Source organism: Oncorhynchus clarkii, chromosome 26, assembly GCF_045791955.1.
Source record: "Oncorhynchus clarkii lewisi isolate Uvic-CL-2024 chromosome 26, UVic_Ocla_1.0, whole genome shotgun sequence".
Taxonomy (NCBI): Eukaryota; Metazoa; Chordata; class Actinopteri; order Salmoniformes; family Salmonidae; genus Oncorhynchus; species Oncorhynchus clarkii.
Window position 1 is genome coordinate 18142032 of NC_092172.1, and position 26938 is coordinate 18168969.

Here is a 26938-nt window from a genome sequence, read left to right on the forward strand (position 1 = left end):
TATCCTGAACCCCCCCCCCCCCCCCAGTCCTTAATGATTACAAGCATACCCTTAACATGATGCAGCCACCACTATTCTTGAAAATATGGAGAGTGGTATTCAGTAATGTGTTGTATTGGATTTGCCCCAAACATAACACTTTGTATTCAGGACAAGTAGTTCATTACTTTGTCACATCTTTTGCAGTATTAATTTAGTACCTTGTTGCAAACAGGATGCATGTTTTGGAAAATTTTTATTCTGTACAGACTTCTTTTCACTCGGTCAACCTCCCTGATCTTTGTGGTTGAAATTCACTCTCAATTAAGGGACCTTACAGATAATTTTATGTGTGGAGTACAGAGATGAGGTAGTCATTCAAAAATCACATTAACACTAGAATTGCACACAGAGTCCATGCAACTTATGTCACTTAAGCATATTTTTACTCCTGAAATTTAGGCTTTCCATAACAAAATGGTTGAATACTTATTGACTCAAGACACTTCAGCTTTTCATTTTTAATTCATTCGTAAAAAAAAAAAAAAAAAGTAAAACTTTATTCATTCCACTTTAACATAACATTATGGGGTATTGTGTGGAGACCAATGACAAGCAAATCTAAATGTAATACATTTTAAATTCAAGCTATAACACATTTGGAAAAAGTCTAGGGGTGTGAATACCAAGTGTTAACATTTTTGTCAGTAGTAGATCCCTTTGAATGTGCAGTTGTGAAATATGGACAAACATGCATATGATAATGGTAAGGCACAAATAAACAGACACAGGAAAGAGTTCTAACTTTATTAATATTATTTTAAAACTAATATAAATCCCATGGAATATCATCCTGGTGCCATTAAGTCTATGAATGCATGGATACCTGCCATAAGTACTGCATTCCAACACTCCATTCAAATTTTTTTTTTTCCAAAACTCAGCAATCAGAGTGGAAATACATGGCCTCAGCGCACTCTCTTTACAACACTCCTGTCTGTTCTCTCCTGTGCAAGTATATGCAAGTTAGCAAGTCGAGAATAATATTAGTGTTATCTTTTCAATGGCAGCAAAGAGAGATTGCTGCTGCACAGCTACAGAGCGAGAGAGAGAGAGAGAAAGTGTGGGTAAGAACAATGATCTGGGACATAAGAATATTCAGCTACTTATTTATTATTCTGAGCTGAGTGCTGCGTATTTCCCTCTGAAAAAAAAGAAACGGAGGATAAACGAAAAGCAAGGATAAACCAACGCCATTCCCAGTTTCCAAACAACAGATATCCCCAGGTTGTAGGCTCATGTGAAACTGGTTGCATCTGTGGGCCTGAGATCCCCTTATAGAACCCAGTTTTCCATCTGGGGCCTGTCTGAGGGAGAAATCCAAACAGAACACAGACTGTATCCTCAGCAGACCTCAACAATCATTCCATTGAAAAAGAACAGTCAAGAACAAATGTGACATTCATTTTCTTTTTCTCTAAAATACATTAGATGACGTGTGAATGGTGTTTAGTCAAATCAAGGCGGTGCAGGGGAGGTGTAAGACACGCTTGTGCATTTTCTGGGAGGTGAGGTGAAGTTTGAGTTTATTCCCACTCTAAAAATACTGGGTGAACATGAATACAGCAGCTGATCAGTTTAACATGATATTTTCCTAATTAAGGAATGTCTTGATTTACCTTCTTAGAAATAAAACATCTTCCACTAGCAAACCACATTGTCTAAACATGAACTAATCAATACAATGATCGGTAAAATGAGTCCTGCAATGTTTTTAAATGGAGGTTAACGTTCTACTCCAGTAAAGCAAGGCATTAGGTATATAGAAATGCTTCTTTACTAGAGCAGCTATACTCACCTGCAAGTTGTTAGGCCGTGAGAAGCCCACAATATATGTGCAAAGAAATGCATTGCGAGGAGCCATGCAAAAAAAAAAACAAAAAAAAAAAAATATGACACGAGGAAACAATCAAAAGCTACATAAAAGCTTTATAAATACAATAACATTTTAAATCCTTAATGGAGATGTCAATTCGAGCAGTATTGTACTGTGTGATAGCTGGCACTCTAGGCTCAACACTTCTTTAGCCTGAAGTTTTTTATTTTCTCATAGTGGATCTGCGCAGGTAATTCATGCCCTCTTTGGTTGACTGCAGTACTGAAGAAAAATTCAAAACAAAACAACAAATAAAGAAAATTCCAACAAAGAGTTGTTAGAAAAACAGCATCAACTCTCAACGGCAGACAACTGCGCCTCGATGTCCACTCTGCAGATGGGGCACTTCTTATTGGTGAGGAGCCATTGGTCCACACACAGTTGATGGAAGAGATGCATACAAGGTAGGCGTCTGTGGAAGAGAGAATATATTGTTAGACATAGACTTTGAATTTCATCTTCATAATGAAAAAATCCTGTAAAGTTGGAAGGAAATGACAATGAATAAATTGTTTAATTTGGTTTGCTGAAAGATGGAAAATTATCATTCATACATTACAGTTCTTACATTATACCAACAGAGGGCAGAAACTCTTAAACTCGCTTGATCACATGAGCACATATGTTGAGCTCCAGAAATGTCCTCTGAGACCAGTCATTTTCAGACACTCAAAGGATTGGCTTTTCTGCTGATTACTATACTTTTGGGTGTTGAGAAAATCTCCACGGCATATCAAGAGAAAATGTGGGAAAAGGAGTGTTTGTTCTCACACAAAAACAGCCCCGCATTAAAACACACACACTACAGTATAACGGTACCTGACGTCCTCCCCTTCCTCCAGTATTGACAGACAGATGGTGCATTTCTCCTCTGTGTCTTCGTCCGCCCCCTCATCTTCTTCTTGCTTACCATGCAGCTTTCTCTGTTAATGGAAACATTGGAAAACACCATTATAGATACACAGCATCACTGTTTCCACAAAGACAACTTGTATTCACATTATAAAGACGCATTACAAACAGAGAAGGCTGAGACCATTCTATGAGGGTTACCGTCAAACACAATAAATGTATTCAGGGTTCACAGGCTGTAAACATTACAGGTACAGACCAACTTGCGAATAAACTATCCTTTATGACTGATAGAGGGCTTACTGTATACAGTACAAGCATTATGAGGGTGAACACATATCCCTATGAGGACAGAGAGAATGGTCATTTTGTCCTGGCTACAAAACATGTCATGTCATCCCTATGGAACAAGGTAATGTGGATTAAAAAAAAATATTTAAATAAATATATATTTAAAAAAAAATCTATCAAATGTTTCTACTGCCGAATCCCCTTGCCCCCAAACCTACTACCATTAACAACTATAAATGAGCAGAGACATGTTTCCAAATTGAATTTGTTCATTTTTTTCTCACCGAGTCTGAGGTTGCGTGCATATTTTTCCCAATAGTTGCCCATGCTTCAGGGGTTAACTGTTCGTCAATGTCTCGCTCAGTCTCCAACACCTTCTGTATTGGGCAGCAGGTTATTAGGTTACTTATTTAAATGCATTTGGAAAACTAGATGGAATCTTTCCCTACAATGTTTTCTAAGGCTGCAACGTTGGTTGAAAGGGACACCTTCTAGTTTCTACAGACTTAACGATAGCAATACATTCATATTTTGAAAGGAGCACAAAATAACCACTGTGAGTGTGCACTCTGTCCCAGAATAAAATCTTGTGCAGACATGCACAAAATGCATCACAGCAAACTACATTAAACAGGATATGTTCTGAAACACACACACAGACACACACTTTTATAGGAGTGCTCTCACCTTTTTGTACTTGTGTGGGTAAGTGCACCTCTCTATGGTTCCCTGAGAGGCCCCTCGGTTCACAGTCCCCAATCTCTCCTCTAAATGCAGCAGATCCTGAGGAAATAGGGCAGGAAAACAACCCAACATGAGACTGTGTCAACTCAGTTCCACACAGCTCATAAGCCACAGCCATAACACCCTCTCAGCTCCTTCATAACTAATTACCAGGGCCAGGAGAGTTTCCTCACCTCTTGACATGTGCAGGAAAAACTCCAGGCCCTAGTTACTATATCTTCACTAATTGAGTGTTACCTCATAAGTTCGTCCAAATCCAGTCATTCTGGATGAGATGTAGCGAATGTGCGGGTAGGTTACTTCAGACATGCCAGTGTGCTGTGAGGGAGGCAAAACAATTCCATGGAAATATGTTCACTTCAATGGAGTGCAGTCATTTGTTTCTATAGGCTACAGTTCATGAAGCACATATAGGGATATATAGCATTATCAACTAAGTCTGCTGACACTGCTTGACTTGGGTATGAAGTCCGGTTAGCATTGCCAAAAACTGCATTTTTAATAACCACAGAAGCCTCACAATTTCATATCTTCTGACATTGTGCATTAAATTTTAACATCTTTTCAAAGGGGCATCCATTGATTTCAGGCTGCTGGTTATGTTGAATATGCACTTGAAATGCCTTACGGGCCACCATTAATTGCCAATGCATTATTCATGTGGCCCAACAAACCATCCTTGAAATAACAGATGTTATAAATAGAGGGCTAGCATCATTCATCTAAGCCATACTTCTCATGTATTCTAACGTAGGCACGTGTGCTTAGAGTGAGGGTGCCAGTCGTGCACTCACCATGAAGGGGATGGGGAAGTGGTGCAGTCTTGGGGGAGGGTGGTAGTGGGGCAGGTGAGGGTGCAGGTGTCCTGAAGGATATGGCGCCACAGTCACTCCAGCCTCGATACCCAGCTCCCTACAGAAGAAAACCAGACCAACAACAGTCCTCATCAACTCATAGACATTGACATCACAGGGGCCATTTTACCAGTGAAGATGAGGGCATGCATGACTGACAATATCCTTTGCGCACAGCAGGCCACACGTACATTGGTATTTAAAAAAAAAAAAGACTCTCGGCCCTACACGCAAGGCACTGGCCCTCCACTGCTCTAAATGGTACTAACCATGCAGTCCTCTGCTCAGATTGGCGTGGGTGGGACGACATGGTCTGGGGCACGTGGATGTGGTGGCCATGGCCGTAGTTGGGGTGCATTCTGTGGGGGTGTGGAGGGGGGCGCTCATGTGCTCGTCTGGAGAAAGGGGAAGAAAGAGAGGTGTATCAGAAACATGAGATGGAAAATACCATAATATTGTCCCTGTAATCAGACAATTGGAAGCTACTGTCTGTGCTAGCAGTTGTGTTGCTGCCATCAGACGGGTTGGACCGGGGCCAGAGGCTACACTCACGTGGGGTGTTGCATCATCCTGCGTCTCTGAACCTCCATCCTCTGTAGCATCTCGTGCTGGTGCAGCCTCTGCACAGAGGTCCCCAGCGCGGGCATGTGGTGCTGCAGGGCCTGGTGCTCTGCGGGCAGGTGTTGGGGTGCACTGGAGCCTGTGAGGTGGTGGGCGGGCAGAGGGGCAGGGGGGGGTGGGGGCACAGCGTGGCCAGGGGGGTGAGAAGGCAGGGGCGTGTGGAAGGGATGGACGGGGTGGGGGATGACGTAGTCACCCTGTGGAGTGGGCTGAGGAGGGGGAGGAGGGTTACCATGGGAATGGGGGCAGGTGTTAGAGGGCTGGTGGTGCAGGGAGCGTGCCAGGGGAGCGTCTGGGTGTCAGAGAGACAGAGTGAGAATGGTGGGAGAAAGTTGAGAAGTAGTTAGTAACACCTTACCTTACCGCCTTTAAGTCCCCTTCCTAATGATCATCATCAGTTATGACTCTCCTCACTGAAACATGCTGCCTGGCTGTTCCCTGTGCTGAGCAGGTCTCCCACCTGAGACCCCGGACAGACCCAGCCCCTCCCTCCCTACTGGAGCCCCGCTACACTCCTTCTCATTCCACACAGAGCTATTCTGAGGAGAACCAGCAATTAACAAGGCCTGTTTGGTAGCACACCCGCAGCACTTAGCACATTAAACATCAGGTGTTTCTCTTAATTACTATTAGCACTGGGTTTCAAGAGTGCTGTTGTCGGCATAATCTTTCAAGGTCTGGTGGTAATAGTTACTGTATAAATACTAAAGGCTAACGTTTTTAGTACAGTAGTATGCAGGTTCTGCATGGGAATAATACACTATAGTTACTACTGCAGCATTTAATTTTCCTATCAAATCAACACTTAAACAAAAGACACCATAAAATAATATCACCTCCCAAAATAAAAGGCCATTTCCCTTTTGGTGCAGATGTAGTGTACTCACAGGAGGGGTGCATGAAGTGCCTGCAGGTGGATAGCTGTGGCTGTGGCTGAGGCTGGGCCACCATGGCTGAGCTGAAGGAGTCCACCACTGTGCTGGGCTGGCTGGGCCCTGGTCCCGTTGCATTATGGGAGTTGTAGGCAGCGGGCCGCGACGTGGAGCCTGGGCAGCACGGGTCAAAGGCTGAGGTGCCATGGAAACTACCGGCCCCGCTGCCCCCGCCGCTCCGCAAGCCACTGTTGCTCAGGTCGACCGGCAGAGTCTGCTTGGGAGGGGAGAGAGAGACGGGGGGGTTGGAGAGGAGGGGAATGAAAAGGAAAGAATAGGGGTGAGAGATACAGGGAGGGGAGGTATGGAGAGAGTAGAACCAGACGATGATGTTATGGTGCTACTGTCTTGACTTTGATCTCTGTAGTGACAGAATATATAACTAACTGGTAAAACACTAAACTAAAACCACAGGGCTTCATGGTTCAGCCAGCACAAAGTACAAGATACAAGTACAAGACAATGGGCTTCACAGTTTAGACTGCAGTAAACCGTCTGAGAAAATTCAATCTAAGTGATGGAGTTTCAAATCATAGTAGCAGCCATCCCTCGTTGAATTATTCGAATAAATAATCATATTTAGACTGATGCATAAAACATGACTTATTCACCTTATGCAGGCAGTATGTCTCCTTTCTCTGAGCTGTAGCTGAGGGCGGTACCTACATGTAGGCCAAGCCCATCAAAGGGCACAGCATTTTGCCTCACCCATGAAACTACTTCCTCCTTTTCATGGTAGAGACCTGACGGCCCAGTTTTGAATACTTGCCCCAGCCCTGCATGAATTATGTAGGAATCAGAGAGTATCAAGACAGAGAGACGGAGGTCTATGGAGGGAGCCCCTAACCTGACCTGCAGACACAGCCCTCTCAACCCCAACCCAACTCATTACACTTTAACCACACACTGCTCCACTTTGATGGTAAACAATCCAGCAGCTCCTAACAATTAGCAGAATTGTAACTATTCCGCGGTGAATCTGGCTTCAAGGGAGGCTGCCAGCTAGATCCTTTGTAACGTTTTTGTTAAGATACCAGTTATTTGTCTGTTTCAGTTCCTATTCTGTTTTTTTAAATCACCTTGAATCTGATTCATTGACTAGTGCAGATATTGACGGAGCCTTTTGTTTAGATACACAAAGACTTGGTCAAAGATACATTTGAATGCGATGGTGCCATCTGCCAAGGAGAACATGGCTTACATAGTTTACTAAAACTATAAATTATTTCTAATTTATCTCCAGCTATTGTGGGGGGAAAAGGCAGCCTTTTATCTCCTCAAATTCGATTCATTTTGCCTACTTTTATAGATTTGGGGCAAAAAAGAAAATACTTTCAAGATTTAAGAAATCAACATTTTTAATATGGACTATATTTATAAAATGTTACTGCTATAAGAAATGCATAAATTCTCTGGTCGATATATTAAAGTTGGGGAAACCAAAACAGGAAGCAGAAGTAACAGCCAAACCTCCAACAATGCTACAATGTAAAAAACATAACAGGGTGTTGATGCTCAGGCCTACCTGGTCGTGGTATTGGGTGGAGCTGCTACTGCTGATCCCTCCCCCTCTGCATGGTGCAGGCAGGGCAGTGGGCCTCTCTAGGGGGCAGCTGGGCTCAGGAAAGGGCAGAGTGGGTGGAGGTTGGTGCTGAGGCATGTGGTGATGGTGGTGGTGGAAGTGGTGGGCGTGGCTGTGCTGCTGGGAGCCCGGCTGCTGGGAGGGCTGGGCCTGCAGGCAGCTGGAATGGCCCAGGGTCATGTGACCAGGGGAGGGCCCTCCGCAGGGGGAGTGCTGCGGGCAGCAGGAGGGTAACCTGGGCATGGCCGCGCCCCCACTCTCTCCTGCCACGCCAGACGATCCTCTTCTGCTCTCATCTGATAGAGATGGAAAACACCTTTAAGCTTCCCTCATTATTCATAGATGACCCACAGGGAAGATTAATAAACTTATAAAGGCACACAAGGTTGACATCATGGCTTTCTGGAGAGTCTATGGTCTGACTTACCCTCTGTGCCTGCGGTACCCCTTGGCCCCTGTGCCAGCGTGCTGTCTGGGGCTGGGCCTTGACTAGGGCAGTTGGGGGAGGGGCCCGGAGCATCGTGGGGCTCTGAGGTAGAGGTATGATGAGAGGAGGATGAAGACGAGGAGCTGACAGTCTGAGGGTGAATGCTGTCAGAGGTGGATGGCACGACAGAGAGATCTGAGGTAGGGAAGACAGACAAGTAAACAGAGTAAATAGGTGGGAATGTATTATGTAGCACACATATCTGTGTATGTGAAGCAGGGTTTCCGTCAGGAAAATGTGGCGCCGGGCATTCGACCGGCAGCATTTTAATTTACCGGACCCATACGCATTGGGTGCATAACCTATTAGGGCATCCACCCTAAGTGCTCAGAGTGACAGAAATCACATGTATATTATGGTAATTCATAAAAACTAAACATGCAAGTCAAGGACGCAATGATGTGCAGTCCTTCTTACCAAAACTCTGATGTGCACTTTAAAGAAGTTAGAATAACTGTCCACATTTCATTTTCCTCAGCTAACAAGACAAGTAAGAACAGCAAACTCACCAGCCTATGTCAATTTACTATCCCCCATAGTAGAACATTGACCTATTCTATTGGTCAGCTTGTCGAGAAAGAAATAGCCTATTCCAAAAACTCTGGGACAATTGAGGAACGATAGATCCCAAATTCATACAACCAGTATGCCTTGGCTACATAAAACAAACGTTACAAAGCAATGAGTCCGATGCAACAGATTAGCACGTTTAGCTTAAAATGTTGATAAACTATTATTTGCGCAGCAAAGCGCACAAGGCAGTAAGCTACGATCACATTTTTGTTCCATAACCCAATTAGCGGGAAAACACTTGTTAAAAGGGCACGTGATTGCAGAAATTTAGAAAGGGGGGAGATCTAATATGCAACAACCTGCATGGTTTGCTAATATGACTAGGATTGTGCCTTCGGCTACCGGACAATGAAAGAACGTTTATATCAAATGATTGCCTTCACGGATTTGGTCTGATTTTGGATAGGCCACTTTGAAGCAAATTAAGACATGCCTCATACAATGGCTTGCAAAAGTATTCACCCCCCATTGCATTTTTGCTATTCTGTTGCCTTACAACCTGGAATTAAAATTGATTTTTTTTGGGGGGGGGGGGGGGGGGGTTTGTATCAATTGATTTACACAACATGCCTACCACTTTGAAGATGTAAAATATTTTTTATTGTGAAACAAACAAGAAAAAAAGAAAAAAACTTGAGGGTGCATAACTATTCACCCCCCTAAAGTCAATACTTTGTAGAGACACCGTTTGCAGCAACTACAGCTGCAAGACTCTTGGGGTATGTCTCTATAAGCTTGGCACATCTAGCCACTGGGATTTTTGCCCATTCTTCAAGGCAAAACTGCTCCAGCTCCTTCAAGTTGGATGGGTTCTGCTGGTGTACAGCAATCTTTAATTCATACCACAGATTCTCAGTTGGATTGAGGTCTGGGCTTTGACTAGGCCATTACAAGACATTTAAATGTTTCCCCTTAAACCACTCAACTGTTACTTTAGCAGTATACTTAGGGTCATTGTCCTGCTGGAAGGTAAACCTCTGTCCCAGTCTCAAATCTCTGGAAGACTGAAACAGGTTTCCCTCAAGAATTTCCCTGTATTTAGCGCCATCCATCATTCCTTCAATTCTGACCAGTTTCACAGTCCCTGACGATGAAAAACACCCCCCCCCCCGGCATGATGCTGCCACCACCATGCTTCACTGTGGGAATAGTATACTCGGGGTTTGCGCCAGACATAGCGCTGTCCTTGATGGCCAAAAAGCTATATTTTAGTCTCATCTGACCAGAGTACCTTCTTCCATATGTTTGGGGAGTCTCCCACATGCTTTTTGGCGAACATGTAACATATTTGCGTATTCATTTTCTTTAAGCAATGGCTTTTTTCTTGCCACTCTTCCGTAAAGCCCAGCTCTGTGGAGCGTACAGCTTAAAGTGGTCCTATGGACAGATACTCCGATGTTCAATTTCTGATATACTTTTTTATAACCCAACCTTGATCTGTACTTCTCCACAACTTTGTCCCTGACCTGTTTGGAGAGCTCATTACTCTTTATGGTGCCGCTTGTTTGGTGGTGCCCCTTGCTTAGTGGTGTTGCTGACTCTGGGGCCTTTCAGAACAGGTGTAAATATACTGAGATCACCGATCATGTGACACTTAGTTAAATAAAGTCCACCTGTGTGAAATCTAATTATGTGACTTCTGAAGGTAATTGGTTGCACCAGATCTTATTTAGGGGCTTCATAGCAAAGGGGGGGAATACATATGCATGCACCACTTCTCCTTTTATACATTTTTTGCAACAAGTTATTTTTTTCATTTCACATCACCAATCCAAATAAAAATTATTTAATTTACAGGTTGTAATGCAACAAAATAGGAAAAACCCTAGGGGGATGAATACTTTTGCAAGGCACTGTATGTATTAAAATGTTCAGGTTTCAAACAATTAAGTATATATTTTCAATATGCATACCACCTCTAGCTAATTGCAAAGTGGTGTGTGACTTCCGTTGCCTTTGCGTCTGCTGTTTAAGATGCTGTAGCAGCAGCTCTCGCGCTCTGACACATTTTCCACTCAAAGGCTCAGTATCTGTATGCTGTAGGCATGTGATAAATAAGATATGCCTCCATAACGAATATACACAGAGTGAACAAAACATGCTCCTTCCATGAAAGACTGGCCAGGTGAATCCAGGTGAAAACTATGATGTCACTTGTTACATCCACTTCAAAATCAGTGTAGATGAAGGGGAGGAGACAGGTTAAAGAATAATTTTTAAGCCTTGAGACAAGGATTGGATTCACAGGGTGAATGGGCAAGACAAAATATTTAAGAGGCTTTGAATGGGGTATAGTAGGAGGAGCCAGGCACAGCGGTTTGTGTCAAGAACCGCAATGCTGGTGGGTTTTTCACGATCAACAGTCTCCGGTGTGTATCAAGAATGGTCCACCACCCAAAAGACATCCGGCCAACTCGACAACTGTGGGAAGCATTGGAGTGAACATGGGCCAGCATCATTGTGGAACGCTTTCGACACCTTGTAGAGGCCATGCCCCGACGAATTGAGGCTGTTATGATGGCAAACGAGGTTGCAACTGAATATTAAGAAGGTGTTGCTAATGTTTTGGACACTCAGTGTAAGCCTACTATACACACGGAAATGTTATCTGCTTTCTATTTATTTATTTTTCAAATCGGCCAAAAGCTGGCTATTACCGGTGAACGGAAACCCTGGTGTGTAGACTGGCTGCAGTGGCTTGGCAGCCAGGGAGAAGAGACCTCATTAGCATTCCACAGTGTGCGCTCCATCTGCTTTTCATACTCACAAATTAATTTCTCCTCCTCCTCCAAAGAAATGCAAATAGGCTCATATCTCACACTGCTCTGTTATTCTGTTATCAGTCACACAGTGCGAGACCATAAAGAGAATGCACCAAATTGGACTTAAGTCACACTAATGCTTTGGTCTGGTTTGCTAATGCCTCAGGTTAGAGGGCAAACTGGTCTGGGAAAACATAGCCATTAGCCAGAGATATGCAGGATGTTGGAATGGTAAAGCCATTACAAAAACAGTCAGTCGACACCTGATATATAATAACAATAAATTGAATGTATAATTTGATTTTCATTGAAATAAATAAAACAATAAACAACTAGACAGAGAAACTGAAACAAAGAACCCAGATGACACTACAAGGGACATGGAACACAGCTATATCTAATGGAGGACCTTCCTAAAGAGGAGGGATTTCAGGTCATTTTTAAAAGGTGTATATGTAATGGCTTGGGGCTGTCATAAATGTATGAACTGAACTGGAGTAAGCCTATACATCTGGTGAGAATAATGTATGTACAGTTGAAGTCGGAAGTTTATGTACACCTTAGCCAAATACATTTAAACTCTGTTTTTCACAATTCCTGACATTTAATCCAAGTACAAATTCCCTCTCTTACGTCAGTTAAGATCACCACTTAATTTTAAGAATGTGAAATGTCAGAACAATAGTAGAGAGAAGGATTTATTTCAGCTTTAATTTCTTTCATCACATTCCCAGTGTGTCAGAAGTTTACATACACTCAATTAGTATTTGGTAGCATTGCCTTTTAAATTGTTTAACTTGGGTCAAACATTTTGGGTAGCCTTCCAATAGCTTCCACAATAAATTGGGTGAATTTTGGCCCATTCCTCCTGACAGAGCTGGTGTAACCGAGTCAGGTTTGTAGGCCTCCTTGCCTACACACCTTTTTCAGTTCTGCCCACAAATTCACTATGGTATGGGGGTCAGGGCTTTGTGATGGCCACTCCAATACCTTGACTTTGTTGTCCTTAAGCCATTTTGCCACAACTTTGGAAGTATGCTTGGGGTTGTTGTCCATTTGGAAGACACATTTGCGACCAAGCTTTAACTTCCTGACTGATGTCTTGAGATGTTGCTTCAATATATGCACATCATTTTCCTTCCTCATGAGGCCATCTATTTTGTGAAGTGCACCAGTCCCTGCTGCAGCAAAGCACCCCCACAACATGATGATGCCACCCCTGTGCTTCATGGTTGGGATGGTGTTCCTCGGCTTGCAAGCCTCCCCCTCTTTCCTCCAAACATAACGATGGTTATTATGGCCAAACAGTTCTATTTTTGTTTCATCAGACCAGAGGACATTTCTCCAAAAAGTACGATCTTTGTTCCCATGTGCAGTTGCAAACTGTAGTCTGGCTTTTTTATAGCGGTTTTGGAGCAGTGGCTTCTTCCTTGCCGAGCGGATTTTCAGGTTGTCGATATAGGACTCGTTTTTACTGTGGATATAGATATAGGACTCGTTTTTACTGTGGATATAGATACTTTTGTACCTGTTTCCTCCAGCATCTTCACAAGAATCTTTGCTGTTGTTCTGGGATTGATTTGCACTTTCAGCATCAAAGTACATTAATCTCTACGAGACAGACCGCGTTTCCTTCCTGATCGGTATGTCGGCTGCGTGGTCCCATGATGTTTATACTTGCGTACTATTGTTTGTACAGATGAACGTGGTACCTTCAGGCGTTTGGAAATTGCTCCCAAGGATGAACCAGACTTGTGTAGGTCTACAATTTTTTTTCTGAGGTTTTGGCTGATTTCTTTTGATTTTCCCATGATGTCAAACAGAGGCGCTGAGCTTGAAGGTAGGCCTTGAAATACATCCACAGGTACACCTCAAATTTACTCAAATGATGTCAATTAGCCTATCAGAAGCTTCTAAAGCCATGACATCCTTTTCTGGAATTTTCCAAGCTGTTTAAAGGCACAGTCAACTTAGTGTATGTGAACTTCTGACCCACTGGAATAGTGATACAGTGAAATAATCTGTCTGTAAACAATTGTTGAAAAATGACTTGTGTCATGTACAAAGTTGATGTCCTAACCAACTTGCCAAAACTATAGTTTGTTAAAAAGACATTTGTGGAGTGGTTGAAAAAATAGTTTTAATGACTCCAACCTAAGTGTATGTAAACTTTCAACTTCAACTGTATATGAATTGGGGATGATTAAATACACAGCTCTTCAATGGACTTTGTAATTCAATGTAGGCTATACTCATCAGGAGTCGGCTGTATGTCCCCTAAATCCAGAGTGAAACCCTTAACCCACATATGCTTTAATACTGCCAGGTGTATTTCATTCATTGTGCCTAATGCCTCCACATTTACAATGAAGAGCATGCTTCTGGCTACTGCTCCAGTGGCTGGCATAACTGTGACATTTTATCATGTTACAAACATGATAGGATTGACAGTATGAAACGACATGCATCAGAAATGCATTGGGTTGATGTGTAAAAGCCAACCAATGAAAGAGCAGACACTCTCAGGGGTACGGTCGCTATTAATATCCCTCCAATTGATGAAAAGATACAGATGAATCATTATTTAAACAGTGCTCGCTTACGGGAACATTTCAAATTGAATTGTGATGACAGGACAATTCTTATTTCAAGTTAACGACACCCACTCGCTCCCAGGTTTGGAGAGATGTGTAGAAGAAGCTAGCTAATCCTATTAAACAATAGAGTGTGAATGAGAGTATTTCATTTGACATGTAATATTTCCCAACCCCCTACGCAGTGTCGAGCTGGATCATGTAAGAAAGCATGAAACTCATCTAAATCCAAGCATTGGACGCCCACATTCACATGCTGTGCGACAGTCCGGCTATCGTAAGCAGCATCTATGAAAAAGCTGTTCCCCAACGTAAATTATTTTTACACATAGATTCACCAGATCTATTTTCTTTCTGCCTCAAGAGTAAACTTGTTTCTCTGTGTGTGTGTGTGACACTGACACACACACACACACACACACACACAGAGAAAACGTGCAACCATTTGTATGTTGCTCATGTAAAAATGACTGTCCTTAAGAGGACTACTTAAACTCGCCTTTGTGTTGAAAGACGAATGAGCCTAGCTTTGAAAAACAGAGGCCTGAGTCTTAAGTCTAGGACGTCTATGTGACTGTTACATCATATAGTTCATCTCAGAGTGGTATTGGGGGTCGGCACGTCCTCATGCTCACCATCCTCGTCCACTGTGAGGTCCACCACCTCCCCGGCGCTCTGGCGCAGAGGCTGGATGACGGTAGAGAGGCGGTGGCGGCTGCGCGGCTCCTGGGGTCGGTTCTGGGAGCAGCTGGGGCCCCAGTACATCCTGCCGTGGCCCCCCACCGAGCGAGGCCTGTGGACACAAACACACAGCCAGTTAGAGAGGAAGGAGAGGAGAGGGGGGTAAACAACCAGATTAAACAAGGCTTCAGTTTTCAGACTGATTGGGACCACACTGATAATGCCAGGTTATCTGGACCCTGGGCTACGGTATTGTAACAATTCTATGAGATTGCTGATCACACAGCCCTCTCACTGGTCAGTGGATGGACCCAGTCCATAAGACTTCATGGAGAAGTGAGAAAATCCAGGCAATTCAGCCCATTTGTCCTCCCAAAGCAAATCTCTTGCTTTCCCAGCCTGATTGTCCTTTAAATAAATATATGAACAACAGTTCATTTTATGATGTCATTTATGTAGTAAAAGGGAAAGTTGAAACGTCGTCATTTGGAGGCAGGCTCACTTTGGGAGCTGCTGGAACGCCTGGCTGGAAAGTAAATAAGAGCCAGCTGACATGAGTGCTGGTGCTGCAGCTAATTCAAAAAGACAGTCTACACACAGCCGTGCGCATGAGAGACACACACAGCTGTGCAAACCTTTGAGAACCATATATAAAGATCACGTTTGTTTTACACACATAGTTTCTTCCACACCACCCACTAACAAACTCCAAAACAACCCTGTGGAAAACACAATTCAACATCCAACACACAGAAACACCTCTACCTCATTTGGCCTCAGCTACCACACACATTTTCTCAAGTCACAACCATTGTGCATCATTGACTGTGCTCTCTTTCCTCTCCCTTTCGCAGTCTTCCTCTCTCCCCATCTCACTGCCTCACTCTTTCCTCCTGCCTTCCGCTCTCTCGTGTGATGTGGGAGTCCAGAGAGTGTCAGTGTGCCGTAAAGCAGGATGAGAGGGGGGAGCCTAGGGGATAGAGTGCCTGCCGTAAAGCAGCCTGTCATGGAGAGATGAGGCTGTGGAAGAGAGGGAGAGCAGTGAACCAGGCCTGAAGGCCAAGACCAGGCTGAGGGAAGGGGAGAGCCAGGAGCAGAGAGACTCTTGCTCCTCTCAACACAGGGCTGCTGCTGGAACCTCTAAACCACAGGATGCATCATTAAAACAATAAGATTACAGACAAGCATGGTGGGCTGCTGCTTTTCCAGTGAGACCAGTGTGTGTGTGCACAACAATAGCAACGCCACACACACACACACACACACCTAAGAAGTCCTTCTAATAAGCAGGCGTGTGAGAGAGTGTGTCCACTCACACAATTCAGCAGAAGAAATGCCTAACTGCTGTGGGCTGCATTGGTGCTGTGATGTGTGTGTGTGTGTGTGTAGGGGGGGGGGGGGGTCCCATTAGCTCATACTGCAGTCCATTCCATTTCCTGTCAGATGGACACACTTCACAACAAACGAAAAAGAACGGAAGGCAACAAAAACATATTAGAGCAACTTCTGATGTTGGCAATGCAGAATAGAGGAAGAAAAGCCTCCATGGCATGTCCCATGGGGCAGTTCACACACACACCATGTGGAGCAGTGAAGGTGGTACACACAGAGAGCCAGTACAGGAGGAGTGGCTTGATTGCACTGTAATTGGCACCTGCTCCTCCTCTCTCCCACCTCGGGGCCCAGGGAGCAGGCTAGCTCACCTCGGGGCCCAGGGAACAGGCTAGCTCACCTCGGGGCCCAGGGAACAGGCTAGCCCACCAGGGACAAGCACCTAATTACCCACAACGTAGACCTGGGATTATTTTGTAAATACCTGTTTACCACAGTGGCCTCTGAGGGGTGGAGGCGAGGGGAAAACAGAACACAGTAAACATGAACACTGTGGGAACTGGGGGCTTGGCAGGACCAGGGTTTTGCCATCTCCACGCAGATCTGCCAAATACCTGAGGGCTTAGAGAGGGCTCGACAGTGGGGTAATGTGGGGCTAACTGCAGGGACAGGATCTATGGACTGTGTATAAAGGCTATAGTACTGGGGAGGGCGACACAATTAAGGGACTAAATAGAATGTGTGTGGAAACAAACAATATGAAGCACCTGGTACTACATTAACAGCAAGACAGAAGCGCAAGCTGCATGTTCTGCACCAAAATCCAAAGCCTTCACTGATACTGAATATGGCACTTATGCATACTCACACCATCTATCCCAACCATTATCCTCTCTGCACAGTAAACAAAGGATCTTTCAGCGGAAAACCGGTATTGCTCATCCTGCTGCCCTTTAACATCCACATCCAGTACTCCTCGCTACACCTCCCCCTTCAGAAACAGCCCTTCTCTGCATTCTCCTGCAAGCCAGGACAGCTCTGGGAGGTGCAGGCAGAGATGTGGAAATAAAACACACACACACACCCTCCCGTAACTAACTACTCTGCTCATTCACTTCCCGGAAATACCTAGGGAGAATATGGTCAACCTAGCATGAAGAGAGAGGGAGAGAAGTAAGATAGAGGAGGGAGGGAGAGAGATAAGGGGAGAGAGAGATAAGGGAGTGAGGGATATCTACAGGGAGAGAGAGGGAGCGATACAGTAAGAGAGAGGAGGGAGGGAGATTAAGGAAGAGAGCGAGGGGGTGGGAGGAAGAGTGATAGAGCAAGTGAGGGAGCGCCAGAGAGGGAGGAGGGAGAGCAAGGGCTGAGGTGAGGGAGAGAGCAATGCTTATGTAAACCCATCTGTATCACACTCCAAATATTTACAAGTTCTCTGAAAAAGACAGCCCTTTTCTATTTCTTAGAGGGCCCTTACTGATCTCTCCCCCCCCTTACTGAGCTCCCCCCCCCTTACTGAGCTCCCCCCCCCTTACTGAGCTCCTCCCACCCCCCTTACTGATCCCCCCCCCCCCCCCCCTTACTGATCTCTTCCCCCCTGAATATTTCTGAAAAGGCCAGGCACGTTTAGCCTTATCAACTCCTGGACACCGTTTAAAATAAGTCACACTGCACAGCCTGAATAAATCTAGAGGAGCACCGTCGGGGAACAATCAATCACGGGCAAGCTAATAGCGTGTCTGTGGGACAGATGGAACATGGGAGAAATTAACAGGGCCACTGAAGCTCCAGTCAGTCAAGCCAAGTGGGTGAAATCCTCCATTGGGGTTCCAGACCTGAAGAATGGGCTCACTGAGATGGTGAGCCCAGAGAGAGTGGTCAGATGAGCTGGCCTCTGGAAGGGGGGCTTGGCTTCACTGCTAAAAACAACCGGAGGCATGTGGCCTGATCCCCAGTGCAGCTCTTCTCTGGGTATGCTATACACTATGCAGAGCTATAGAGAGACTCTGCCTGCTCCCCTGCTATTCCACTCCACAGCAGCCTGAACTGGTCTCTAACCCGGTTCTTTAACTGCTCATCCACGCTACTAAACAACAGTATGTTATTACTCTTCTTGTTCCTGCTCTGGTTCCTCTTCTCACACACACACACACACACACACACACACACACACACACACACACACACACACACACACACACACACACAGGTCCGGCATTTTCCTGAGATGTGAAGACTTGGTGCTATTAACCCCCTCCCCCTGCCTAGAAAACTCCCCCGGTTTTCCCCCACTCCCCGCATTCCACTCACAGCACACAGCACATTCACACAGAGAACTGGGAGCCTGGAGATGAGTCACGTCAACGGTCAGAGCCTGAGAGAGGGAGCCCCACCAACTGACCTTAGGTTTCACACAGAGGGTCCCATTCTGGGAACAGCCAGACACGACTCAACATTTCATTGCACTGCCCTACATACAGAACAAATATCCTTCATCTAAAAACCTACCCTTGAAAACAACATGATCACAATTAGAGGTTGACCGATTAATCGGAATTGCCGATTAATTAGGGCCGATTTCCGATTGTTATGAAACTTGAAATCGGTATTTTTGGACACCGATTTTTTTTTTACACCTTTATTTAATCTTTATTTAACTAGTCAGTTAAGAACACATTCTTATTTTCAATGACAGCCTAGGAACAGTGGGTTAACTGCCTTGTTCAGGGGCAGAACGACAGATTTTTACCTTGTCAGCTTGGGGATTCAATCTTGCAACCTTACAGTTAACTTGTCCAACACTCAAACCACCTGCCTCTCATTGCACTCCACGAGGAGCCTGCCTGTTACGTGAATGTAGTAAGCCAAGGTAAGTTGCTAGCTAGCATTAAACTTATCTTATAAAAAACAATCACTCAATCATAATCACTAGTTAACTACACATGGTTGATGATATTACTCGTTTATCTTGCGGTGCGGTGCGTATTCACAAAAAAGGACTGTCCTTGCTCCAATGTGTACCTAACCATAAACATCAATGCCTTTCTTAAAATCAATACACAGAAGTATATATTTTTAAACCTGCATATTTAGCTAAAAGAAATCCAGGTTAGCAGGCAATATTAACCAGGTGAAATTGTGTCACTTCTCTTGCATTCATTGCACGCAGAGTCAGGGTATATGCAACAGTTTGGGCCACCTAATTTTCCAGAATTTTACGTAACTATGACATAACATTGAAGGTTGTACAATGTAACAGGAATATTTAGACTTATGGATGCCACCCGTTAGATAAAATACGGAACGGTTCCGTATTTCACTGAAAGAATAAACGTCTTGTTTTCGAGATGATCGTTTCCGGATCCGGCCATATTAATGACCTAAGGCTCGTATTTCTGTGTGTTATTATGTTATAACTAAGTCTATGATTTGATAGAGCAGTCTGACTGAGCGGTGGTAGACACCAGCAGGCTCGTAAGCATTCATTCAAACAGCACTTTCGTGGGTTTCGCCAGCAGCTCTTCGCTGTTTATGACTTCAAGCTTATCAACTCCCGAGATTAGGCTGGTGTAACCGATGTGAAATGGCTAGCTAGTTAGCGCGCTAATAGCGTTTCAAACGTAACTCGCTCTGAGACTTGGAGTGGTTGTTTTCCTTGCTCTGCATGGGTAACGCTGCTTCGAGGGTAGCTGTTGTCAATGTGTTCCTGGTTCGAGTCCAGGTAGCGGCGAGGAGAGGGATGGAAGCTATACTGTTACACTGGCAATACTAAAGTGCTTATAAGAACATCCAATAGTCAAAGGTTAATGAAATACAAATGGTATAGAGAGAAATAGTCCTATAATTCCTATAATAACTACAATCTAAAAGTTCTTATATTGAAGACTCATGTTAAAAGGAACCACCAGCTTTCATATGTTCTCATGTTCTGAGCAAGGAACTGAAACGTTAGCTTTCTTACATGGCACATATTGCACTTTTACTTTCTTCTCCAACACTTTGTTTTTGCATTATTTAAACCAAATTGAACATGTTTCATTATTTATTTGAGGCTAAATTGATTTTATTGATGTATTATATTAAGTTAAAATAAGTGTTCATTCAGTATTGTTGTAATAGTTATTATTACCAAAAACAAAAAAACAAAAAAACAAAAAAAGCTGATTAATTGGTATCAGCTTTTTTTTGGTCCTCCAATAATCGGTATCGGCATTGAAAAATCATAATCGGTCGACCTCTAATCACAATCCTTGCAGGCACTAAATCTATTATACGATAGATACTGTAGGCCAATATCATAGGACTCTAACTGGGCAGATATGGAGTTGCCTATTTTAGTGTTTGTAGAATGTGGAGGGGGCTCCTCTCATCCTGAAAATAATGGGAAGTGATGCCACATGACTGGTCATACCAGAGAGACAGGAGGCTTCTAGAACCTTCTCTGGCCCCAAAGGGCCTGTTTAGACAGAACACTCCATGACATGGCTGTGCTGTGTGCCTCCTCTCTAACCATCATAGAGGCGGCCATATTTGGCTGATTATCTTCCTGAAAGCATAATGACCGGTTTTAACAAACCATAAACTTATCAATAACAATGCTAGCATGCTATGCCAAGGATTACATTAGTAAGGAGCATAATTACACAAGGTGGATTAGCTAGCTAGTTAACACACTATACAGCGACAGGAACCAACCAATCCACTAACATGCAAGTGAATGACACGGCCTCATTAAGTTTGCACTTATGTAGCTAGCTGAGTATTTACTGAAGCAAATTAGTGGCTCATTCAAGGACACAGCAGCTGGGAGGCTCACCTGTGATTACTAGCAAACGATCTCCTCTCCAGTCAGCCATCCATTCCCCTGATCAATAGGCCTTACTTACTGCCACCCTGAACATCTGCATGTCATTCAGATTAAATGGAAAAAAACATGAAAATGCACTGGGCTCATTAGGCTGGCCACTCCTGATATCTTTAGACCTATGGTATGCTTTGTGCACATCTAGAGATTGGTGACAGGCACAGGGTTGAGAGAATTTGCCTATTCAGAAAACCTGCGGTAAACCTTGAAGTATTTTCAACTCTGCGTTTAAGGGTCTCTTTTCCAAGATTAAAAAGGATAAACATTCAACTGCCGTGCTCAAAACTGGGAACTCTTAACTGGGAAATCTCAGACTTCAGTGAGTTCAAGAGATCTGGGAACTCAGAAGAAAACGAGCTCCAAATGGGAATATACATTTTGAATGGTAATCCAACGGACAATTGCAAGTTGGGAACTCGGGGCTATTTCTAGAGCTCCGACCTCAAGATCACGGACGTCATCATGATTCGCCATTGTTTTTTGTTGTTTTTTTAGAGTTCCCGGTTGTAGAGTATGCCAGACTGATGATAGAGTTTGATGCAAAAATTTGCCTACAAAGGACCGCTGCGCCACCTTCCTGTTCAAGTGAGCCCAGCATAAGACTGAGTCCACAAATATCTTGTATGCTGCTGCATAAATGTAATATGCCATGTAGATATGTATACTGTAGCTAAGAAAGTAATACTAAATGTATGTTGTGTAGTAAGCTGTTTGTAGCCCATGTGCCTCACTCTAATAATATATATATTATCTATTTTCACCTCTTAATTTAACCTACTGTTCTGACTTGGTGGTGCCTATAACCTGTTTTAGAGAAATGCAATCATTGAATGTTGTAAGAGCTTTCATTGTCTGCCTATATGCCACCTTTATTTATCCTATGGTTCTGAATTGATGTACAGGGAGAATACTGTAAGAACAGCCCATTTTAAAAGTGCTAAACAAATAGTTATATTGAAAACATCTGTCCTAACTCGCTCATTAATTGAATGTCTTAATCAAAATAACAGATTGCCTCATCCTCACGTCGTCCCTTTACGCCATAGTTTGAACAACAATTGTCAGTAGAAACCACATTTATTTAAGCAGTCAGCCATATCAGCTATGTTTTTTAAATTCAGTAAATTAGGCTGAATGAACTGTTTCGCTGCCAGACAAGGCTCCGCTGATAGCCAGGACTAGCAGTGGTAAGGTGTTGGGACTGCTGTTGGGACAGCTTTATGTACAGTGCATTTGTAAACCAAGATCGAACTCTTTGGCCTGAATGCCAAGCAGCACGTCTAGAGGAAACCTGGCACAATCCCTACGGTGAAGCATGGTGGTGTCAGCATCATGCTGTGGGGATGTGGATGAAAACCTGCTCCTGTTCCAACAGGACAACAGACCAGAGAATCTTGTTTCTCATGTTCTGAGTCCTTTAGGTGCCTTTTGGCAAACTCCAAGTGGGCGGTCATGTGCCTTTTACTGAGGTGTGGCTTCTGTCTGGCCAATCTACCATAAAGGCCTGATTGGTGGAGTGCTGCAGAGATGGCTGTCCTTCTGGAAGGTTCTCCCATCTCCACAGAGGAACTCAGGAGCTATGTCAGAGTGACCATCAGGTTTATGGTCACCTCCCTGACCAAGGCCATTCTCCAATCAATTGAATGTACCACAGGTGGAATCCAATCAAGTTGTGGAAACATCTCAATGATGATCAATAGAAATAGGATGCACCTGAGCTCAATTTGGGCTCTCATAGTAATGGGTCTGAATACTTATGTAAATAAGACATTTGTTTTTTTTATTTTTAATACATTTCAAAAAATTCTAAAAAACTGTTTTTGCTTTGTCATTATGGGGTATTGTGTGTAGATAAATAAAATGTTTTAGCGATTTTAAAATAAGGCTCTAACATAAAAACATTTGGAAAAAGTCAAGGGGTCTGAATACTTTCCGAAAGCACTAACAGTTTGTGGGCACCGTTTGTCACCGTTATAGTGCAATAAATGTATTGTTTAGTGTTGTGTTGTGGCTTTGCTGGCATGTATACAAGTTTTCTACAAGATAAACGCTACAGTAACTGAAACTGACCATTTGATTGCCGGAGCAGAATTTCTGCTGGAATTCTGCTCATTTGTCTCACAAGAGACAACGCATATCACAAACAGAGAGCAATTCATTTGGGTTGACAGAGTGACTTTCTGGCAGGAGTGAAATTCACAGGCCTTCCTATTTCTGGCAGCAGAAGGTGAGATAATGGAATCAAGCTGGTGGAAATGATTCTTAGCGCTATGCACCAATACACCTCAATAACAATTAAAGACAGGAGAGGGGTTCAAGGAGAGAAAGACGAGGGGAGACAACTAGAAACAAATCCGAGAGGAACACCACTATAACAGTACCGATATACTGTAACATAGCGCTCTCACACTGGCACTGCTTTAAAATCCCAATGAATGAGATCAACCTTCCTCAGGTCATGGCAGAGAGGATTTTCAGAAGACATCCCACATGAGTCAGATAGAGAAATCATGTAGGCCTAGGTCTATGGAGAAAGACTACACTATGGGTACCCACTTCACAAAGCCTGCCAAAAGCCCTGGTAACCTGTAACCAGCTGGCATTTATTTCCCATGTTTAAGTAATCATATCGGTTCAGGAGATCGTGCCGCGAGAAGAAAGGCAAATCCACCTGGATCTAATGTCCTGGTTCTCTAAATCAGAGACTGTACCAGAGAAACCCTCAAACTAGACCTGGAGTTATCTGACAGGGGGATCAGAAGTAACTGGACCTGGATCAGAGTGAACGGAGGGTCAGATGAGAATGCCCTGGGGGAAGAGAGGGTCTCTCGTTAGATTGTTCATGGAGAGTGGTGAGAGAGCTTGGGTATTACTGTATGGAAGCCTTGCCCTTGAATAAGACAGCGATAGCAACAGCTGGGAGAGCTGTGGAATGCCAGTGCAATGCTGCAGCCTGCCAGCTTCACGGCCAATCCCAGATGTGCATTATCTCCCATGCCATAGCGATACCAGCAACTTCTCCATAGGGGCCAAATAGCACTCCAAGGGCCTACACTGCATTTCTGAGGTATCCTGGAAAAACACTGCCCCAGCACAATGTGACAGTCTCAGTAAATGTTATGACACACCACAGTTGACTGTGATTATATTGACAGAGCCACGAGGATAAAGTACTGTCAGTACTGCAGGGCCAGGCTGTCTCAGGACACAAATGAAGGCCGGTGCCATTTAGATTGCTTTCACAGCTTAAAGATGGAGGGAAATATTGAGATGGATGTTTTTTCTCCCGAGAGAGAGAATTTCACAGCCAAAGTACTTTACCATGTCACTTCATTCGATTTTCCACTGTGGTTCATCAGCTCTGTACAGCGTTGATCTCGTCAGAGAGGAGACAGGGGAAGGTGCTCACCTGAAGCCATCTCCCACGTTGACTATCTCCACCTCGCTGTCGGTGGAGGTGACGTTGATCTCCTCGCTGGCTGGGACAGGGGGTGCAGGGGTCGTCTCGATCACCACCACGTCTTCATCCAGAGAACCTGGAACACAACACAGTCAAATCAAAGTTATTCATCACATGCGCCGAATCATATCAAATTGTATTTATTTGTCACATGCGCCGGATACAACATGTGTAGACCTTACAGTGAAATGCTTACTTACAAGCCCTTAACCATACGTGCAGTTAAGAAAATAACTAAAAAAGAAAAATGAAGAAAAAGGTAAGAGATAAGAAAAACAAATCATTAAAGAGCAGCAGTGAACAACAATAGCGGGGCTATATACAGGGGGTACCAGTACAGAGTCAATGTGGAGGCTATATACAGGGGGTACCAGTACAGAGTCAATGTGGAGGCTATATACAGGGGGTACCAGTACAGAGTCAATGTGGAGGCTATATACAGGGGGTACCAGTACAGAGTCAATGTGGAGGCTATATACAGGGGGTACCAGTACAGAGTCAATGTGGAGGCTATATACAGGGGGTACCAGTACAGAGTCAATGTGGAGGCTATATACAGGGGGTACCAGTACAGAGTCAATGTGGAGGCTATATACAGGGGGTACCAGTACAGAGTCAATGTGGAGGCTATATACAGGGGGTACCAGTTCAGAGTCAATGTGGAGGCTATATACAGGGGGTACCAGTACAGAGTCAATGTGGAGGCTATATACAGGGGGTACCAGTACAGAGTCAATGTGGAGGCTATATACAGGGGGTACCAGTACAGAGTCAATGTGGAGGCTATATACAGGGGGTACCAGTACAGAGTCAATGTGGAGGCTATATACAGGGGGTACCAGTACAGAGTCAATGTGGAGGCTATATACAGGGGGTACCAGTTCAGAGTCAATGTGGAGGCTATATACAGGGGGTACCAGTACAGAGTCAATGTGGAGGCTATATACAGGGGGTACCAGTACAGAGTCAATGTGGAGGCTATATACAGGGGGTACCAGTACAGAGTCAATGTGGAGGCTATATACAGGGGGTACCAGTACAGAGTCAATGTGGAGGCTATATACAGGGGGTACCAGTTCAGAGTCAATGTGGAGGCTATATACAGGGGGTACCAGTACAGAGTCAATGTGGAGGCTATATACAGGGGGTACCAGTACAGAGTCAATGTGGAGGTTATATACAGGGGGTACCAGTACAGAGTCAATGTGGAGGCTATATACAGGGGGTACCAGTACAGAGTCAATGTGGAGGCTATATACAGGGGGTACCAGTACAGAGTCAATGTGGAGGCTATATACAGGGGGTACCAGTACAGAGTCAATGTGGAGGCTATATACAGGGGGTACCAGTACAGAGTCAATGTGGAGGCTATATACAGGGGGTACCAGTACAGAGTCAATGTGGAGGCTATATACAGGGGGTACCAGTACAGAGTCAATGTGGAGGCTATATACAGGGGGTACCAGTACAGAGTCAATGTGGAGGCTATATACAGGGGGTACCAGTACAGAGTCAATGTGGAGGCTATATACAGGGGGTACCAGTTCAGAGTCAATGTGGAGGCTATATACAGGGGGTACCAGTACAGAGTCAATGTGGAGGCTATATACAGGGGGTACCAGTTCAGAGTCAATGTGGAGGCTATATACAGGGGGTACCAGTTCAGAGTCAATGTGGAGGCTATATACAGGGGGTACCAGTACAGAGTCAATGTGGAGGCTATATACAGGGGGTACCAGTTCAGAGTCAATGTGGAGGCTATATACAGGGGGTACCAGTACAGAGTCAATGTGGAGGCTATATACAGGGGGTACCAGTTCAGAGTCAATGTGGAGGCTATATACAGGGGGTACCAGTTCAGAGTCAATGTGGAGGCTATATACAGGGGGTACCAGTTCAGAGTCAATGTGGAGGCTATATACAGGGGGTACCAGTTCAGAGTCAATGTGGAGGCTATATACAGGGGGTACCAGTTCAGAGTCAATGTGGAGGCTATATACAGGGGGTACCAGTTCAGAGTCAATGTGGAGGCTATATACAGGGGGTACCAGTTCAGAGTCAATGTGGAGGCTATATACAGGGGGTACCAGTACAGAGTCAATGTGGAGGCTATATACAGGGGGTACCAGTTCAGAGTCAATGTGGAGGCTATATACAGGGGGTACCAGTTCAGAGTCAATGTGGAGGCTATATACAGGGGGTACCAGTTCAGAGTCAATGTGGAGGCTATATACAGGGGGTACCAGTTCAGAGTCAATGTGGAGGCTATATACAGGGGGTACCAGTTCAGAGTCAATGTGGAGGCTATATACAGGGGGTACCGGTACAGAGTCAATGTGGAGGCTATATACAGGGGGTACCAGTACAGAGTCAATGTGGAGGCTATATACAGGG

At 44.3% G+C, this 26938-nt stretch overlaps 1 protein-coding gene across 4 annotated transcripts in view; it reads right to left on the reverse strand.

The window, feature by feature from the left end:
• Positions 1 to 772: 772 nt before the first annotated feature.
• Positions 773 to 26938, reverse strand: part of LOC139385242 (E3 ubiquitin-protein ligase Arkadia-like) — a 64379-nt gene continuing 38213 nt past the window's right edge. The window contains exons 3-15 of one of the 4 annotated variants that reach the window (XM_071130390.1): positions 24494 to 24620; positions 14843 to 15000; positions 8219 to 8413; positions 7735 to 8087; positions 6165 to 6423; positions 5209 to 5569; positions 4926 to 5051; positions 4597 to 4714; positions 4040 to 4120; positions 3746 to 3841; positions 3343 to 3435; positions 2735 to 2838; positions 773 to 2327 (exon numbers count right to left, since the gene is read on the reverse strand). In XM_071130390.1, the coding sequence (XP_070986491.1) occupies positions 2207 to 2327; positions 2735 to 2838; positions 3343 to 3435; positions 3746 to 3841; positions 4040 to 4120; positions 4597 to 4714; positions 4926 to 5051; positions 5209 to 5569; positions 6165 to 6423; positions 7735 to 8087; positions 8219 to 8413; positions 14843 to 15000; positions 24494 to 24620 (2192 nt within the window). In that variant the 3' untranslated portion in view covers positions 773 to 2206. Of the gene's footprint in view, positions 2328 to 2734; positions 2839 to 3342; positions 3436 to 3745; positions 3842 to 4039; positions 4121 to 4596; positions 4715 to 4925; positions 5052 to 5208; positions 5570 to 6164; positions 6427 to 7734; positions 8088 to 8218; positions 8414 to 14842; positions 15001 to 24493; positions 24621 to 26938 lie in introns of all 4 variants that reach the window. The other 3 variants (XM_071130389.1, XM_071130392.1, XM_071130391.1) reach the window with 3 other exon arrangements.